Here is a 19078-nt window from a genome sequence, read left to right on the forward strand (position 1 = left end):
TTCCTCTCTCACACACACACATGCACGAACGCATGCACTATATCAGTGGTTCTCAAACTTTTTCATGTCAAGGACCCCCAAAATGATATGTATTTGGGTGCGGACCCCCCATCTCAAAAATATTATAATATATATATTATAATATATTTTGTGCCAGGGATTTTTCAAAAATAGCCAAAGTATAAAATATGATTAAAGTGGTTAAAATGATTGTGAAGCTATACTAAAAAATGCTGGGGACCCCCTGGTACCGCCCCAAGGACCCCTGGGGGTCCCCGGACCCCACTTTGAGAACCAAAGCACTATATAACCTTGCATCAGCTGATACCTTTGGTAACAATTTATGCTAATATGGTAAATATAAGAATATTAAAAAACAAAACAATTTTGTATACTTCCTCCTCTGTAGTGCTGGAGGTACTCAGCAGGATGTAGACTGGCTCAGGGGATACATGATGACTTTTAAACGTTTAGAAACCGCTGACTTAGTAAATAGATCTTTTGTTTAAAAGAGCACTTCACCCATTTTCAACCTTATCTTCATATAATCGGTCCTCACTAATGTAATGCTCATTGTGAGATGGCACCATTGCTGTGTAGTCACTCTGTCTCAGATGAGGGCTGTAAACAAATTGAAATCCGCCTGCCAATGACATCAACAGTAGGCAGGCTTGGTAATATCGAACCAGATTTTATTTTCTTTTTTATTGATGCAAGAACAGTGGCTTCTATTTCAGCTGGCTAACTTTCCAGGAAGAGAAAGGCTGTAGTTTCTTTTAACTTGGAATCCCCCCAATGATGATGTCATTGGTAGGCATCTTGTAATGAGCATTAGTGAGGACCAATTGGAGATAAGGTTGAAAATGGGTGATGTGTTCCTTTAAACAATATCACATGAGAGGGAGTGATCAGTGATGCTGTTCTGTATGCCACAGCTGTGCTCATTAACAGTAATCCCTCTCGTTTGATATTTTACATTTATAAGTTTAAGATAGATAACAGCCTAACGAACCGTTAGGGTTATTATTACAACAACACCTGGAGAGGAGTGACAGGGCTTCATAATTAAAAGTCCCAGTGCTGTCATACTCTGGTTCTCAACCTGTGGGTCGGGACCCCCAGGGGGGTCCCCAGATGATTTGCTTAATGTGCAACATTGTTTTCTCACTCAACAGTAAACAAACCAACACACAGTAAGTGTATACAGGGTATCTGCACATTTCTAAAGTGACAATTTAAGTACTTTTTAATAAAATAAGACCATTAAAGTGTCAAAAGTAATCAACAAACTATACTATAAAAACTGGTGAAACATTGGCCAAATTGTCAAATAATATAAAGAGGGAGGCAAACATTTTGAAATTAGCTGATCAGCAAGCTCACAACGCCTCATTGTGAGGCGTTGTGAGCTTGTAGTTCAGATATTTTCTCAAAATGTATCTGTGGAACCCAGTGAAACTAAATGTAATGCCTCAACTCCTACAATTCCAAGTGCTTGTCAGGGTGGGGGGGTCCCCAGTTCAAACATTACCATTTTGGGGGGTTGCGGCCTGAAAAGGTTGAGAACCACTGCTCTATAACAGCAATGACTTGGTCCAACGGTTACATACTGTAACGCCTTAAAGAATATATATGTCACAGTACGTTTGGAGAACCAGTACGATTGAAGACAGAGCGCTCGTTTTTAGGCACGGGGCTCCTTCGGGGCGAGGCGGGGCTTTTCGAGACAGGGTTTATTAGCGAGGCTCGCGAGGAGGAGGAGGAGGACGGCGCTGCGAGGCGGGGGGTTATTACGCGAGGCTCGCGAGGAAGAGGAGCCTCCTCCTCCTCCTCCTCCTCGCGTTTTAAACCGTCCCGTCCTCTCCTTCTCTCCTTCTCCTCCTCCGAGGAGGAGGAGAAGGAGAGCGCGGAGAGGCGGGGCTTTGATGCGCCGACGGAGACCTGTCTTTTGTTGTTCCCCCCCACATAGCAACCAGGAAGCTACGCTAGGGGAACCATAATATCTATGAGGGGAACGCTGAACACGCGTTCACACGCACGGCGCGCCGACTTAGTGGAGCTTGAGGCCGAGGAAGCGCGCCCTCGCGCCTCCAGGCGCGAGTGCCCGCGGTGACCGGCCGACGCTCCACTAGTCGACTCAGCGCCGTTTGATTTGTAAACCGATAGGGACAGAATAGTTCTTTTCATGGATCACTGTGTGTGTGTGTGTGTGTGTGTGTGTGTGTGTGTGTGTGTGTGTGTGTGTGTGTGTGTGTGTCAGGGAGAAAGTAAAACAAAAGCCAGAACACAATAAAAGTATCTAAACAGTCCTGCTTTCAATAAACCAAAAAAAGCATGAGCGCGTGCGCGTGTGTGTGCGCGTGTGTGTTTGTGTGTGTGTGACTGTGTGTGTGTGTGTGTGTGTGGCCATATATGTTTGTGCACAAGCCTGGCTTGTGGCTCCCTCTAGTGCTGGGTGGGTGGTAAAAACGAGCGCGCATTCTTCAATCGTACTGGTTCTCCAATCATACTGTAACATATATACCTCTATAGATTTATAGAAACTTAAAGAATAGACCTCTATAGATGTATACAGACCTCTATAGACTTATAGAATCTCGGAATAGACCTCCATCTAATAGACTTGCAGGGTAGAACTCTAAATTATTGATTTTAATTCAGAGTATATCCAGTTTACAAGATCAACAATAAAAAATGACCCGCTCACTGGCATTTTGCAAGGTAGAAGAAAGAATTTAATATGCTACGTTTCGGTCGTGTGGACCTTCCTCAGGCAGACATTAAATTATTTATTGTAGGCCTACAGTGCAAGCTAGCAGTGTGCGGTAAATGTTTTATTGTTGATGTTGTCTAATGTCTTTTGCTTACGCACCTGCTTTTACACAGTTTTAATCTAGGTGTGCGGGGAAAAAAAACAGAGTAAATCCAGTTAAAATAAAAATCCTCTATTCCCGAAAGTTAAATAAAAAAAGTCTAACTATTTTTGTCATTCTTAATTACTTTTAATGCTGTTGTGTTCTACATGAGCTCTGCAAACCGCTCACCAAATTCATAAATGTGTTGTTGTTTTATTGTTATTTTTCTTTATTATTATTATTACTAGGCCTACTACATGTGCACTAGCCAAATGAACTCATTTAGCCCATGAAAGTGCTTTGACCTGCTAAAGCTAGCTGAGGTGGGACACGCTGACTTTCTGAGACACAAAAGAAAAGCATGTGTCCTGAAATGAAGGGAGACGCACACTGTGAGAATTGATGAGGCAGACCATTCTGCACTTTATCCAGTGTTATTTACAACAGTAGCTACAGGAGTCCTTTAACGCTGTGAACAACAGCTCCTCTCTCCGTCTCAAGAGTGTAATTAGATGATGATAACAGCTGTGTACGCCCACACACAATCTCAAAGTAGGGACTTGGTGTCCCTACTTTGGGCACATTTTCAAAAATACTAAAAAAAATGTCCCCCCACCTAAAGAATAGTGAAAATAACATCTACAAGCTTACAACTTTTCAAAATGTGACGCATTGTAAGCTTGTAGACAAGCTATTTATAGTATGGCAAAGTAAAGGACAAACTCAAAATAGGGACACCAGAGCTAAAGCTGCAATCCATAACTTTGATGTTTTGTTGTTGCAATACCTCTTGTAACCCAGTAGGTGTCCTAACCCCCAACAGGATCTACAGGTCTCAATAGAAGAGCAGGTAGACCAACTACAACCACTGCAGTTGTGTTAGTTATCATGTATGAAACCATACTAAATAATGTTATGGATTGCATTGTTTTAAAGTGGTTTGGTGACAAGAATGAACATGATATCTGACCCAACAGTCTTCCATATACCAGTTTGAAGACATACAATAACACACATACACGTACGTAGAGCCAGCCAGATACCAGATTTTCGTGTCCGATGCTGGAGCGTCCTAGACCCCAGATTACCAATGTTTTGACCCAAGTTTTTGAAAACCTTTCATTGAAGATTTTCTCCTATAACGACATGCCCAAAATAGGGACGCCAGGTTGAAAGTGGTTTAAGAATCAGGACACATCAGCTGCATAATCGCAGAGTCATAAAAGTCAAATAATGACTGATATGTCAGCCGAACCCATATATCAGTCAGGCTCTAACATATACAGAACTAATCAGTATATGATCATCATATATCATGCTGTAAATCCCATCACGAACACAGGAAGAGAGGAGCTGCCATTTAAAGCATTAACCAAATAAACGTAACGTTGAACCATAAAAAAAAGAGAAAAAAGGATCATATACAACATAATATTAATAAACAACAGCAGCAGGATTCTGAACATAAACAAAAACATAAACAACACCGTGATGACATTATCCATTACAACGTCATCTTCAACCAATCAGGAGTGTCTATGTGGCACTTGTTTGATGCAGTAGTGTGTGTTAGGGTGTGGTGGGCATGTTGGGTGGTTCTTCTGTCCTAAAAGTATGTTAATATGGTATTAATGAGAGATGTGTTTATTATCAGCATTATTATTTGTATTATTACATAGTTTTGCATGTTTCAAGGCGCCTGCCTTGATGAAACACAGGTAGGTCTATGTGCATATCTGCATAGTGTCTGTGTGTGTGTGTGTGTGTGTGTGTGTGTGTGTGTGTGTGTGTGTGTGTGTGTGTGTGTGTGTGTGTGTGTGTGTGTGTGTGTGTGTGTTCACTAATTGCACTTGAGGACGAGGGTGTGGTGAACATCAGACGGTTCTCTGAAAGTATTTTGGCATTTACTTTTTCTTTCCTTCTTCCAGGAACCGTTCTGGGATCAGTTTAACTAAACACAGGGTTGACTGTCAGCAATACATGCAAATGGAAACACATTCATCGAGACCATTCATCGAGACCGTCGAGACCGTCTTAAAACCAGAATAAAGAATAAAAGGTAAAGCCTAATTAATCCCAATGCTAACCTGAATACAACAGCACATCCTCCAGATTGCAGGTCTGTATTATGTATTTTGCTCTATTTGGGTTATTCTTATATTTATCGGTTGAATCATCTAAGGCAGGGGTCTTCAAGAGGGTTTTCAGGCCAAGGACCCCTTAGCAGAGAGAGAGATGAAGAAGGGACCCCAACTACATATTGTATAAAACTGTGTTGCAGATTAAACTTTTTCATAGATGGCTAGATGGCTTCATCGACTTGTTTGACATACATTATCCTTTCTATTAATATGTTGTATTCCAGTTAATGTGTATTTTCAGACAGTTAACCTTTTAAACGCTCACTATTTTGTCAACTTGACCGTTGGCTCTGTACTTGGTCTGCTCTTTTTCACTTGGTCAAGCTCACAACGGCGTTGTGAGCTTGTAGATCTGCTATTTCCAGCTAATGTTCCCCATCAAACAAAGATTTGGCAGACCCCTGTAGTTTATTCTGAGGACCCCCTCTGGATCCCTGACCCCCTGTTGAAGACCCCTGATCAAAGGCCTTGAATGAATGAATTCATATAATTACGTTCAAAACATTTTAAGACCTCTACAGACACTGCACGCCGACAGAGAAGTCATTCTCGGGTGGCGACCTTCGCGCAAGCGGATGGTGGTCACATGACCACTGTACCGGCACCGTCTTAAGCCTAATTTATACTCCGTAGTGCAACGGTGTCGCTTACAAGCTAACAACACGTCACCTTGTTAGCTTGTAAAACTGTTAGGGAGAATACTGAAACTACTTGCGTGCATCGTGTCACGCATCGAATATAGTCGATCTACAAGTTCACAACGCGTCCGGCACGCAACCAAGTATAAATCAGGCATAAGGACAGGGTGTTCCTCCACATGCGTTACGCCCACTCCAGGGCGTAACGCCCTGGAGTGGGCGTCTCTCACTGTCAAGTGAGAAGAGGCTGCCGACTTTACGAGTATTAGAGGAGACACGCGCTTCCACGCGACCAACAGCATTCACAGGGAAAACGCGAGAGTGGGGGAAATAGGCTCTATGCACAGCAGCCACATTGAAATTGGGCCTCTTCCTCACTTCCTTCACAGGTGTTACCAATGATACTAATGAAGACTCTGTTCCATTAGGTCGCACAGTGGTTCTCAAACGTTTTAATTTCAAAGACCATCATAACTCTGAGAGTGTACAAATGGAACCAAATGGACCCGTAAGGGTCCATTTGGTTCCATCTGTACACTCTCAGAGTTACACACCCGTAATGGGGCCATTTGGAACCCCCTCAAGGAACACTTTGAGACCCAGGGATGCAACAGAGTGTTTCCAGTGAGTCAACACATGCACAATATCAGCACCCTGACTCTGTTTGACCAGAATGGAACAGAGCCTTTATTAGTATCATTGGTAAGGAAGTAAGGAAGAGGCCCAATTTCATTCTAATTTGGCTGCTGCGCATAGAGCCCATTAGGAATTAGCATAATGACTAAATTGGAAAAAATATGAACAAAAAAAAAAGCTTAAAAACTGACAAGTCCCTACTACCTAATAGATGTGGTTGTAGGTGTGACTGCAACACGTCACGTCAACGACAACACGCTCCACTACAGCTCACCGAACGCAACATGTTCCACGTCGACACCGTTCAGTCGACACTATTCACCGTTTATTTTTGCCGACGAAGTGAGCAAAAAGCATTTAGTGGTGGACTGGATGGTGAACGGAACACGGTTCCACCATAAAAACAAACAAAAACAAATACAAAAACAGAGAAACAACCCGGACAGAAACTACAGTGAGGTTAGGAAACGGTAAATTCATCAAGTTACAGTACACTGAAACGCATAACTCTGATAAAACATAAAATACAAACCAATGTAGCTCACTGGAGGGAAAAGTGGCGGGAGAAAGGTCAATGTGACATTATTATTATTAGTGTGGGTCTAAAAGAAACATCTCCCTCTCTCACAGATATGACACATCTATACAATTATGATTCATAGTTGCACAATTCTCTTCAGAACACAGAGTGACCAGTATTGAGAGAGAGAGAGAAAAAGAAAGAGAGAAAGGGAGATAGTTTTTTGTATTTTTTTCTTTTTAACATTCTGTGCAAAATCAAACCGAGTCGTCCACCCTGATTTCTAATTCCATCATACGACGGCGCCACGTACCGAAAATACGGCAATCTATAAGCTCACAACGTGTCACATCCGCGGCAAGTTGTGAGTTTATAGATGGTCTGTTTCAGGCACATGACACTGTCGTACGACAAAGTATAAATTGGGCTTAGCCGGTCTCTATCTACGTGTTCAAAGCACCATCTCTTCAGTTCATTCTATGTATATATTTACAGTTACATCTAGTGTATGTACCACCAACCCTCCTCTAAACGGGTTTCAAACAGCTACAATTCAACCCCCAAAACACAATCCACTTTCTTCTAGTGCTCTCCACAGGGTTCAATCTCAGAGTCCCTACTAGTCTTCTACATCATTCGATGGCTGTGGGGATGTAATTAAAGCCTATTCTACAATTGCACTTGTTTCAAATTTCTCTTCATAAGAGTGTCAGCTTCGTCGTTTAACGTATGAACATAAATCCGTTATATTTTTGTGATTATGCGATGTCATTCTAATGATGTACATTTTGTCTCTTTCTTTTCTCAAACAACTAACACTACATGAACAGCAGAGTTGAATGTTGCAGGTTTTTCTTCTGCAACTTGGGGCTTTGTTCAGACTGTACAGCCAAATCGGTTGTGTTTCTGATCTTTAGGACTGACTGTCCACACTGGAAGTGTCCAGACTGGGACACACCTTTTTATTGATTCTTGATTAATTGAATACACAGGACCACAATGGGCTTTTTGTGTTGTCCTTTTAGCATTACTGTATAACTCTACATATGTATTTCTTTTAGCAAACTGTTAATAAAGTATTCAATAAATCAAAGACATCAGATTTGAATCACGTTTCAAGCCACTTAGGAATGTGGTTCAAATCCACTTACAAATCTGTTTCCTTGTGTATTTTCTGCAGTTCAGGCTTGATAAAAACCAATCTGGGCCAGTGTGAACATAACCTTACAGATACCAGTCATCACCCCGTGGACATTTGAAATATCTGAGCCCTGAATTTCAGGTGAAAAAAGAAAAAGAATAAAATGCATTTAGGAATGTCATCATCTCGACTGAGCTGCGGATAAGGTGGAATGACGTGTGAACTGTATTTTAAAGGTGGATTCTCACCTCCAACCTACAGTGTTAAAATTCACCTTGTTCATCACAGAAGGCCTTCAGCAGGTGAGGACACAGGGCACGCAGTGAGGGAGGAAGGAAGTCAGGAAAGAAGGCAAGAAGGGAGGATATAAAAAAGATAGAAAAATTAAGAAAAGTGGCAGACATATCTAGACGATCACCTCACTTGACTTCACTCAAATTAAACCAGGAGGAAGAGAGAGAGAGGAGGACATCAACAGAGGAGGGGACACTTTCAGTCTGGGAGAAAGTCCTTTGAAGGACACCTCAAACGGAACGGAGGAACAGGACGCGTCCTTCCTCTCGACGACTCCTCCTCTAACCCATTAATACCTGGAACGCACCTGTGTCACTTTTAGATTTCTTTAGGCTATTCAAAAATAGCAGATATACAAGCTCGTAGCGCGGCACCGAGTGCCGCGCTACGAGCTTGTAGATCTGCTATTTTTGAAAAATCGTGAAAAAAAATGTTTTACATTTTTTTTCCGAAAAACTGTTAGGATTTAGAAAATGTTTAGAAGCGGCCTCAGGTCTTAATGGGCTAAGAGGAAAAACGGAGGGAAGGACAAATAAACAGGAGGGAGAGAAGTGCGAAGAGGAGCACAAACAGAAGTAGAACCTCCTCCCTCTCTTGTCATGTCTTCAGAGAGAAGAAGGGAGAAAAGGAATCAAAAGAACTTGTCGTCGATGCGGAAGTGAGGTCGCGTGACGTCGTCGGGGTTGATGAACACCGAGATGGACTTCCCGGGGTTCTCCGTGACCAGCTGCTGCAGCTTCTTGGCCAGCCGGTCGTCGGGCTGGCTGTCGCCGCCGGCGTCCGACTGCGAGGGCGAGGGCAGCCCGTTGTTGGCCCCGCCTCCTCCTCCCCCCACGCCGCCGCCTCCGCCGCCGCGCCACTGGACGTCCGACGACGTCTGCCGGTTGGCCGCCTTGGCGTGCTCGATGGTGGTGCGCAGGTGCTCGGCGGGGTCCGAGCGCACCGAGGAGAGCTTGCGGGCGTGCAGCACGGCGGCCTCGTCCGACAGGTGCTCCAGCATGTTGCACTGCGGGATGAAGTAGTTGGGACACGCCTTGTTGACCAGGCAGTGCTGCAGGTCGTCGACGAGGCCCAGCAGGAAGTGGGCGGAGAAGTCCTCCCGGGACAGGTAGCTGGCGGGCAGCCGGTCGCAGGCCCACAGCATCATGGAGCGCAGGTGATACGGGCTGATGGCCTTGGGGCGCGACAGCAGCTTGATGATGATGGCTTTACACGCCTGTCAAGAGAGGAGAGAGACAGGGAGATGAGTTACTGTCCACCCCCGCCCTCTGCAAGGTCTGCGAGAATCGATCATACTGACACCATGGAGGGCTGAGTGGATTCCAGCACCACCACCACACACACCAGATGAAGTTATTGATGCGTTTCAGGGCTGCCAGTGGTGGAAAAAGTACTCAAATTCTTTACTTAAGTAAAAGTACCAATACTGCAAAATAAAAATACTCTGTTACAAGTAAAAGTCCAGAATCAAAAAATTACTTGAGTAAAAGTACAAAAGTATTGGCATCAAAATGTACTTAAAGTACCAAAAGTAAAAGTACTAAAATGTTTGAAAATAGCAGATCTACAAGCTCACAACGCGTCGCTTTGCGACGCGTTGTGAGCTTGTAGATCGGCTATTTTCAAATAGCCTATGTATAAAATAGGGCTAAAGTGGTTAATGAATGTTTTATTATGTAATAATTTATATCTGCAAAGTAACTAGTAACTAAAGTTTTCAAATCATTGTAGTGGAGTAAAAGTACAATATTTGCCTCTGAGATGTAGTGGAGTAGAAGTAAAAGTATAGGAAATTGGAAATACTCAAGTAAAGTACAAATACCTCAAAATTGTACTTAAGTACAGTACTTAAGTAAATGTACTTAGTTACTTTCCACCACTGCAACTATGGATTATTTTCTTAGCAATTATTATATCGATTTTTTTTTGATTCATCGAATAATCAAGGAGCACATTTTTGTCATTATATATTTATTTATTTTTAGCCTATTTTCTGTGTTTTTGAAGATGTATTATTTTATTAAAATTGATTATTTTTCTTAATTAAATCAATGACTTTGATTAACTGTTGCACCCCTATCCATCACCACACCAGATGAAGTCATTGATTGCAGTGAAATCAGCTAGTGTTCCACTAAGTCCAACATGACTGGAGAGGTTTATTCTAAATATTAAAACATTCATCAGCGCTTGGGTGGTGCAGTGGTTTAAGTCCCTGCCCACCACCACGGAGGTTGTGGGTTCGATTCCACCGTGGCCCCGCCTCCTCCCCCACGCCGCTGTCGGGCGTCTATACGAACACAATTGGCCCGTGTTCGGGGGAAGGAAGCCGGGCGGGGCGGGTGATATTGGTCGTTGCACCTAATCCTGCAGGCTGGGGCGGCACCTGTCAGTGGGGAGTGTTGGGCGGGAGGAGTAGGACGAAGGCCCTACGTCCTCCCGGTGGGGGCTCCTCACTGGCAGGTGAGTCAGTAGGATACGACAGCAGTGGCAACACAGAAATGTGTGTGGGGAGGAATCAATTGGCATAACAACTAAATTGGGGAGAAAAAGGGGGTAATTTTTTTTTGGCTACTCTTACTAAATAAATGGCAGAAGAAAATCTAGCCTTGAATTAATGAAGAATTTGGGTTTGTGTTGTTATCCTTCACGGTAAATAAAGAATCCAAAGACTAAGAGAATACTAAGTTAATAAGGGTCAGCAAAACTACATCAGAAATCTGTTTATAAACTCCAGCCCAAGTGTCTTGTATCCAGTCTGTGTCCTCAATACTTCCAAAACACAGCAATGTTGCTTGAACTTCACTATTTAAAAACAGGAGATAAACAGGCTCATGCCAGAACGAGGAGCGTGCCTGGGTGTTGCGCGTGCGTTCCTCGCTCGTGCGGAACACTGTTTACTCTCGACGTGTTTTTAAATAGTAAAAGTAGAGCAATTTTTGGTGTTTTAGAAATAATGAGGACATGTACTGGATACAAGACATACAGTACAGTACTGAAATATACACTGTGACAGTTGTGTTGGAGTTAATGAACAGAGTTTTGATATAGTTTTGCTGTTAATCATGGTCCCCTATTTTCTTCAATTCATCAAGCATACACTAGACTCTCTCTATATAAAACAAGGTTTCATTGATGTAATTTAATAGTTTGTAATTTCCTGGAAAATGGAAAATACACAAAGATGACATTGTGAACTTCCGAAAGGACATTTTGATGGGTAAAAACAGCTGAAGGTAATAACATTATTGTTGGTGTGTTTCAGTTCAACAAACTCAGCGTATGAGTAGCGCAGCTTGGGGCTATGTTTGTTTTAATGTTTTTGCTTAGTTTTTAGCCTTTAACTAGTTATTCTCTTAATAAAGTAGTTTATTTTATTTGTTCTGTTGTGTAAAGCGACTTTGAGTATCAAGAAAAGTGCTGTATGAATTGTATGTATGTATTATTATTATCATTATTTTGTTAATGCTGGCCAAATATGATTTTTGGCCTATCCAGATTGAGATCAGATTGGTTTTATCAAGTCTCAACAGCAAACAAAAAACACAACAACAAATAACACAATTATTTTTGTGAATCAGATTTCTGCATTCCTAGGTGGTTAAATTGCATTGACTGCAATCTGTCTGATGTATTGTGCTGTGTTTTTGTTTTTTTGTTTTTTTGTGAAGAGTACCACAATGTAAATTGTCTGGGGTGTGACTGTGGACAGTCAGTCCTAAAGATCAGATTTCAGAAACAAATCAGGTTTTGCCTGCAGCCTGAACAAAGCCTGCTTACTTTATTTAGATGTTATACATTTAACGTCCTGCTGGCACACGGAAACACCTAAATGAAACCACACCCACTATTAACTTTATTACCTTCAGCTGTTTACCTGTCAACATGTCCAGTCAATAAAAACACTTTATAGCCATAGTAGCGGTAGCAAGGTAGGTTGTCATTGTCAAGTGCATTGCCAGTTGTCAGTGCACATAAACATTATTTTCCTTTCCAAAAGTGTCTTGGTTCAGGTCCAGTTGGCTGGGATTGACACATTTAAAAGGGGACACAACTCCACACATTGTATTTGCATTTTGCAGACAATATTGTTATGTAATTTGACCAACAGTGTTGGTCCTTGTAACCATACTCCTGAAGGTGAGAAACCTCACTTTATTTAAAACAATATTCTAATCTAATCTAAAAGCTTAGCGCGTCACGATTTTACGTGTTGGGAGCATGTAGAACTGCTATTTTTAATATTGATCCTACGACAAAGTATACAAGACTGGTTAAAAGCCAAGCGGATTTTAATTAGCCAACAGGCCTAGGTTAATAAAGGATTTTCCTCCTTTTACTATTGGGTGCCCGGATCTTTTTTTCTTGTTTTATCGCATTTGATCTAGGAGCATATACTTTTAACTGCCTATAGCAGCGGCTGTATGCACGTCTCTTACCCGGCTATGAGCACTCATCCTGGGCATGGAGAATACAATGACCCCGCCTGGAGGTCACCTAGCTCGGACCACAAAGTGAAACATATCAAACAAGGCAGTGCACTGTTGACTAACGCTTTTCTCACTGCATCTTTCACCTCAAATGTTTTCATAAACACATTCTTAGTGTACTGTTTAGCTTTAAAATGAGATCATCCTCCGTCCATCTTGGATACGGCAATTACATATAGCACACAGCACTGCCCTCTGGTGTTTGTGGAATAATGAATCACAGCTCTGTGTGGAGGCTTGATTGAAAAAATATTTAATGGGAATACAACAATGAACTTCATCAGGTTATCTTAAGATAACCTCTAAGATAACTTCATCAGGTTATCTTAAGATAACCTGATGAAGGTCTAATAGACCGAAACATTGTTGAATTCCCGTTAAATCTTTTACTTGCATTTGCATGTGTTTTGTCTTTCAGTACGTTGGGGCCCTCGTCTTCTACGCACCTGTCGCCTTTGTAGATGTGCAAACGACTCGCTTTTTTAACTGAAATTGGTTGGTACCTGCTGATGTAAGCAGCACACATGACACTTTAGTTTGATAGGAAGTACTCAATATTGCACTTTTGACAATGACATATTTTGATATTGCATCTATTGTAAACTACAGTATGTCCCCATTATGACCACGAATATGCTCTAAAGGGGCAAAATACTGTATATATTATATCGTCTCTGTCGGGTGGAAACCGATGTGTCCAAAACTGTTACTTTTTAGGATTCAAATTCAAAAACAGCAAAAGTAGCAGATCTACAAGCTTGTGGATCTACTTTTGTGTGACGCTCGGCTGTACACGATGTACAAAAAAAATCAAATATGGAGATAAGAGGTTTCTGCCCGACAGCAGAGATATACGTTTCCATTTCAGATGGTCTTTAGTACTGAACAGCGTGACATAACTATGAGAGCGACGACACTAGCGTAGACTCCCATTGTAAGAATGGAATGCGAAAGCTCTCTATCTAATTTATCTCAATGAGGAAGTTCCAATGTTTGGAACTACAGGAGGCAACATCCCGCTTGGCGGCGAGATCAAAGCGTGACGCAACTCTCTAGATATGGCTGACACTGAGGGCAGCCCACTGTGTCTCTGTCCGTGGTGCTGAAATGGTCCAATCCTGTCCCTCTCTGTCTCTCATGCTGCCTTTGCGTTTCTTTTGGGTCCCAATAATAATAGAAAACATGTCAGCTATAACCATTATGTTATTCTTTGGGCTATTCAAAAATAGCAGATATGCAAGCTCATAGTGCGGCACCGAGTGCCGCACTATGAGCTTGCAGATCTGCTAATTTTGAAAAATCGTGAAAATTTGTCTTTGAAATCTTTGAATATATACAGTATATATTTTCAAAGCGAACATTTGTGACTCACATCTTTTCATCTGGGGGTCCCTGTACCTAAATATTTTTGAGATGGGGGTCCTATCATTTTGGGGGTCCTTGACATGAATGTTTGAGAACCACTAATATACTGTAGCAACATACTGTAGGTTTTTTAAAAAAAAATGTTAGGATTTACACCCCCAGGATTTTACTCCCCAATTATATATTAAATATTAAATATTATATATTAATTATATTAATATTATATTAAAAGATTTGCACAAATTTTAAAGACTTTTCTAGAAATAGCAGATCTACAAGTTCATAGCGCACTCGGTGAGCTTGTATATCTGCTATTTTTGAATAGCCAAAGAAATCTAAAATGACAGATGCGTTCCCGGATTGAATGGATTAAACTTTACTGCAGAGGGGAGAGGCCGGTCGAAAACAAACTGCTGGTGGTAGTATGGGATGAAATCATCGCTGGAATGAGCGATAATGGTCAGAAATCCAGCGGGACTGGGTGGGCCGGGATGAATCAGCAGCCTAAACCCATCACAGACCAAACAATACGGGTTGGCAGAGACAGGGACTATAATACACACATGGGGGAAATGGGGGAATTGGCACAAAAAAACAACAACAAAAACTATTGATCCCCAAAAAACGAAACTTTGATCTGAACAGAGCTTAAGTGAAGGATTGGATTTGATTTCAGAAATAAATCTAGCTTTACTTCCAATGCCAAGAAAAAGCTTGTGGAAGCTACTTTCCTGTCTGTGATTGATTATGGTGACATGTTGTGTATGTCTGTGATTGCTTATGTTGGTGACAGACTGTATATTACACATGCAGCCTCATCCATTTTACAAGGCCTTCATTCAGTGAATGAATCACCAATGCATCTCTACGTTTTATTACAAATGCAATGTTCCTTACTCATAAGAGTTATTATAGTTTAGAAATATGTATTCGTTTTTTTTTATTTTGTTTAGTAGATTAGTTTGGTTTTAATTAGCTTTACTGGTGAGTCTGGTAAGTCGTTTTAGTTTTAGAAATTGACTAGTTTTAGTTGTGGTATAGGGTTAATTAAACTTAGTATTTATTTAGTTTTTCAGGTATTATAAGGAAAGTCTTGATTCACAGAAGCTGAAAAGGGTTAGGATGAAAGAATGCATGACATCAGATATGATGATTTAGTTTTTGTAACTTTTGCATGACTCATTTTTAGTGTGGGCAGGCCCGATCAGAGCCCCATTCCATAATAAGATTCAAATATTTAAAATAGTAAAAAAACAATAATAGGAAATACAATCGTCCCAGCGGTTTGCAGACACACATACAGAGAGACAGACAGAATCTCTTATTTCTTTTTAAACCCCTGGCCTTTACCGACAGTTGAGTCTTGAATCTTTCATCCTCATCTATGTCTGTACTTGAGTCTAACGATAGGTCTGTGTGTGTTTCCCGTGCACACACAGGTACATGCTCTATGAATACTTGCTCGTATGTATTGCTCTGTTTTAGTCTTTTAATTTGTGCAGCACTTTGGCCAACTACGGTTGTTTTTAATGTGCAATATAAATAAAGTTTGATTGATTGATTGTTGCTTTTTACCCCCTTTTCTCCCAAATGTAGTCGTTATGCCAATTGATTCCTCCCCCACACACATTTGTGCTGTTGTATCCTACTGACCAGTGGTGGAAAGTAACTAAGTACATTTACTTAAGTACTGTACTTAAGTACAATTTTGAGGTATTTGTACTTTACTTGAGTATTTCCAATTTCCAATACTTTTACTTCTACTCCACTACATCTCAGAGGCAAATATTGACTTTTACTCCACTACAATTATTTGAAAACTTTAGTTACTAGTTACTTTTCAGATATACATTTTTATATTATAAAACATACAGGAACCACTTTAGCCTTATTTTATACATAGGCTATTTGAAAATAGCCGATCTACAAGCTCACAACGCGTCGCATCGCGACGCGTTGTGAGCTTGTAGATCTGCTATTTTCAAATATTTTATTACTTTTACTTTTGGTACTTGAAGTACATTTTGATGCCAATACTTTTGTACTTTTACTCAAGTCCATTTTTTATTCTGGACTTTTACTTGTAACAGAGTATTTCTATATTGCAGTATTGATACTTTTACTTAAGTAAAGAATTTGAGTACTTTTTCCACCACTGCTACTGACTCACCTGCCACTGAGGAGCCCCCACCGGGAGGACGTAGAGCCTTCATCCAACACCTCCCGCCCAACACTCCCCACTGACAGGTAGGAGTACGTGTAGTGGCAAATATCACCCTCCCTGCCCGGGCTTCCCTCCCCCGAACACGGGTCAATTGTGTTCGTATAGACGCTCGACATAGCTGGTGGATGCACCACGGTCAGTGGTGGAAAAAGTACTCAAATTCTTTACTTAAGTAAAAGTACCAATACTGCAATATAAAAATACTCTGTTACAAGTAAAAATCCAAAATTAAAAATTTACTTGAGTAAAAGTACAAAAGTATTGGCATCAAAATGTACTTAAAGTACCAAAAGTAAAAGTACAAGATATTTGAAAATAGCCGATCTACAAGCTCACAACGCGTCGCGCTGCGACGCGTTGTGAGCTTGTAGATCTGCTATTTTCAAATAGCCTAGGTATAAAATAGGGCTAAAGTGGTTAATGTATGTTTCATTATATCATAGTTTATATCTGAAAAGTAACTAGTAACTAAAGTTTTCAAATAATTGTAGTGGAGTAAAAGTACAATATTTGCCTCTGAGATGTAGTGGAGTAGAAGTAAAAATATTGGAAATTGGAAATACTCAAATAAAGTACAAATACCTCAAAATTGTACTTAAGTACAGTACTTAAGTAAATGTACTTAGTTACTTTCCACCACTGACCACGGTGGATTCGAACCCACAACCTCCGCGGTGGCCCGAGCACCCTGACAGACCCTCTCACAGACGGCTAGACTCCTGCAGAGCCACACCATGAACGCGGTCGCAATTTCACTCGTATAGGCTCACCTGGTAGGCTTGCATCAGACTGGACGAGATGCACTTCTTGAGCTGCACCTCGCTGCGGGCGAACGACAGGCGCCACTCGTTCTCCTTGCGGCCCTTGAAGGAGCAGGCGGGCACCAGGTAGAAGCCGGAGATCACCTCCTCCTCGGTGATCTTGCCGTCCCAGAAGTGGTTCTCCATCAGCCAGCTCTGGGCCACGGCGGGCCAGCCCTTGAAGGAGACCACGGGCACGATGTCGTACAGCATGCGGCTGCTGCCCACGCCCAGGATGACCGAGATCACCGTCCCGTTGCGCTCCACCTTCTCCACCCGCGGCATGCCTCTCTGCGGCTTCTTCTGGATCTATAACGCACAACACCACGACACATTACAGTGTGTCAGACATCTGACAGATCTGTCTATATAGGAAATATCTTCTGGATCTTTACCACACAACACCACAACACAATACAATGTGTCTGTCTGTCTGTCTGTGGGCCTATAGGTTTGCCTTTGATAATGGCCGTTAATTGCTATAATTGTTCACTTGATTTAATTTATCTTCATGTGAACAGTTGTGAAAATGAATACGCATTTCAGTGTGCCATGCAGAACTATCACAAATCAGATGGCCATGAAATATTGGGACCTTTATGTACCTACAGTCACTTCTATTATCAGCTGCACACTGTAACCCAAAACTCATTCTGAATCCCATGTGTGTCCTTGTCAGCTGCAACAACAGTAATTCATCCAATCCAATGAATTTACATGAGCGCTGAATGAAATGATCAGATAGGATGTCCTTGATAAAAAGTTTCTGACATGCAGAAATAAAGCAGCAGCTTTATCAGAATATATAAATATTCCTGCAGTTATTATTATGTTAATTAAATACATGGGGAGAGGATGAACTTGACCTCAAGTGCCAGATCAAAACATCACCAAACTGTACGGGGGGGGGGGGGGGGGGACTTGCCATATGGGTGCAACTGAATGATAGAGGGTTCTAAGTAAACTGTAAATGCAAGCTAGGATTATGGATATTATGTATATATATGCTGATAGCATCAGTTTGGCTCTAATAACAACATGATGAGCTGATATACCTCCAGTATTACCAGATATATGGACTGATAGAACCTACTAGGGCTAGCCATTGTTCTATCCAAAAACTATATTTATTAATTGAATAATCGAGAAGATGTTATATATATATATATATATATATATATATTTTTTTTTTATAGATTGAACCTGTTTAACACATTAACTGCCAAGACCGTAGTCCTACGGGCCGTTAAATCCAACTGTTAAGCGCCGAGACCGTAGCCCTACGGGCTGCGGTCTTTTCGCGCATGCGCGGTCCGGGTGCACTTTCGGAATTTTTTTGATCCACTTCCGTTTCCGGTTTGATGACAGGAAATAGAATTATTTGGGATCCGGTTTTGACGCTCACGCCCGCTCCCATTCTACAGACGAAACTGAAACTCAATTCTCTTCCTGTAGTTTTTTCTCCTCGCATTTCACTGTTTAACGTAATCCGCTCTAACTCAAACATGGATGCCCCGTTTGACACGTGGTTTTCACTGGGAGATACAGGGAGATCGCGCGGATGTAAACAGACCGTGTAGCGCTCAATCTTAAGGATTTTAACAAGATCTATGGCGACATGAAAAAAACAAAAAAACAACAAAAACACCTTGGCACTGGTGAGTACATTATGAGATTAGCCCTTGGCAGTGGATGTGTTAATACTTAATACAACAGGATGTGTAATAGATCAAATAGATTAGTTCGATCAACCATTGCGCCCCTAGAACCTCCAGTACCTCTTGCAGGACCAGCGATATGGACTGGTGGAACCAGTCGGCCACCAGCGTGGGGGAGAAGAAGTAGTTGGTGGCTCCGTTGATGTGGTCCACGACGGTGCAGCAGTCCTTCCAGCGGGCGATGGTGCCCTCGTCGAACAGCCGCAGGCTCAGCCACGAGTGGCACAGCGCCGAGTGGCGCATGTCCAGCGTCACC

General features: G+C 41.7%; 1 protein-coding gene across 1 annotated transcript in view; it reads right to left on the bottom strand.

Moving 5' to 3' along the window:
* Positions 1-8715: 8715 nt before the first annotated feature.
* Positions 8716-19078, bottom strand: part of LOC308085420 (nucleotidyltransferase MB21D2) — a 21222-nt gene continuing 10859 nt past the window's right edge. The window contains exons 2-4 of the mRNA XM_080428572.1: positions 18883-19078; positions 17075-17413; positions 8716-9441 (exon numbers count right to left, since the gene is read on the bottom strand). The exon at positions 18883-19078 is cut by the window's right edge and continues 187 nt beyond it. Coding sequence (XP_080284698.1) covers positions 8857-9441; positions 17075-17413; positions 18883-19078 — 1120 coding nt within the window. The 3' untranslated portion in view covers positions 8716-8856. The remainder of the gene's footprint in view (positions 9442-17074; positions 17414-18882) is intronic.

Source organism: Gymnoscopelus braueri (assembly GCF_963280865.1).
Source record: "Gymnoscopelus braueri genome assembly, chromosome: 5".
Taxonomy (NCBI): Eukaryota; Metazoa; Chordata; class Actinopteri; order Myctophiformes; family Myctophidae; genus Gymnoscopelus; species Gymnoscopelus braueri.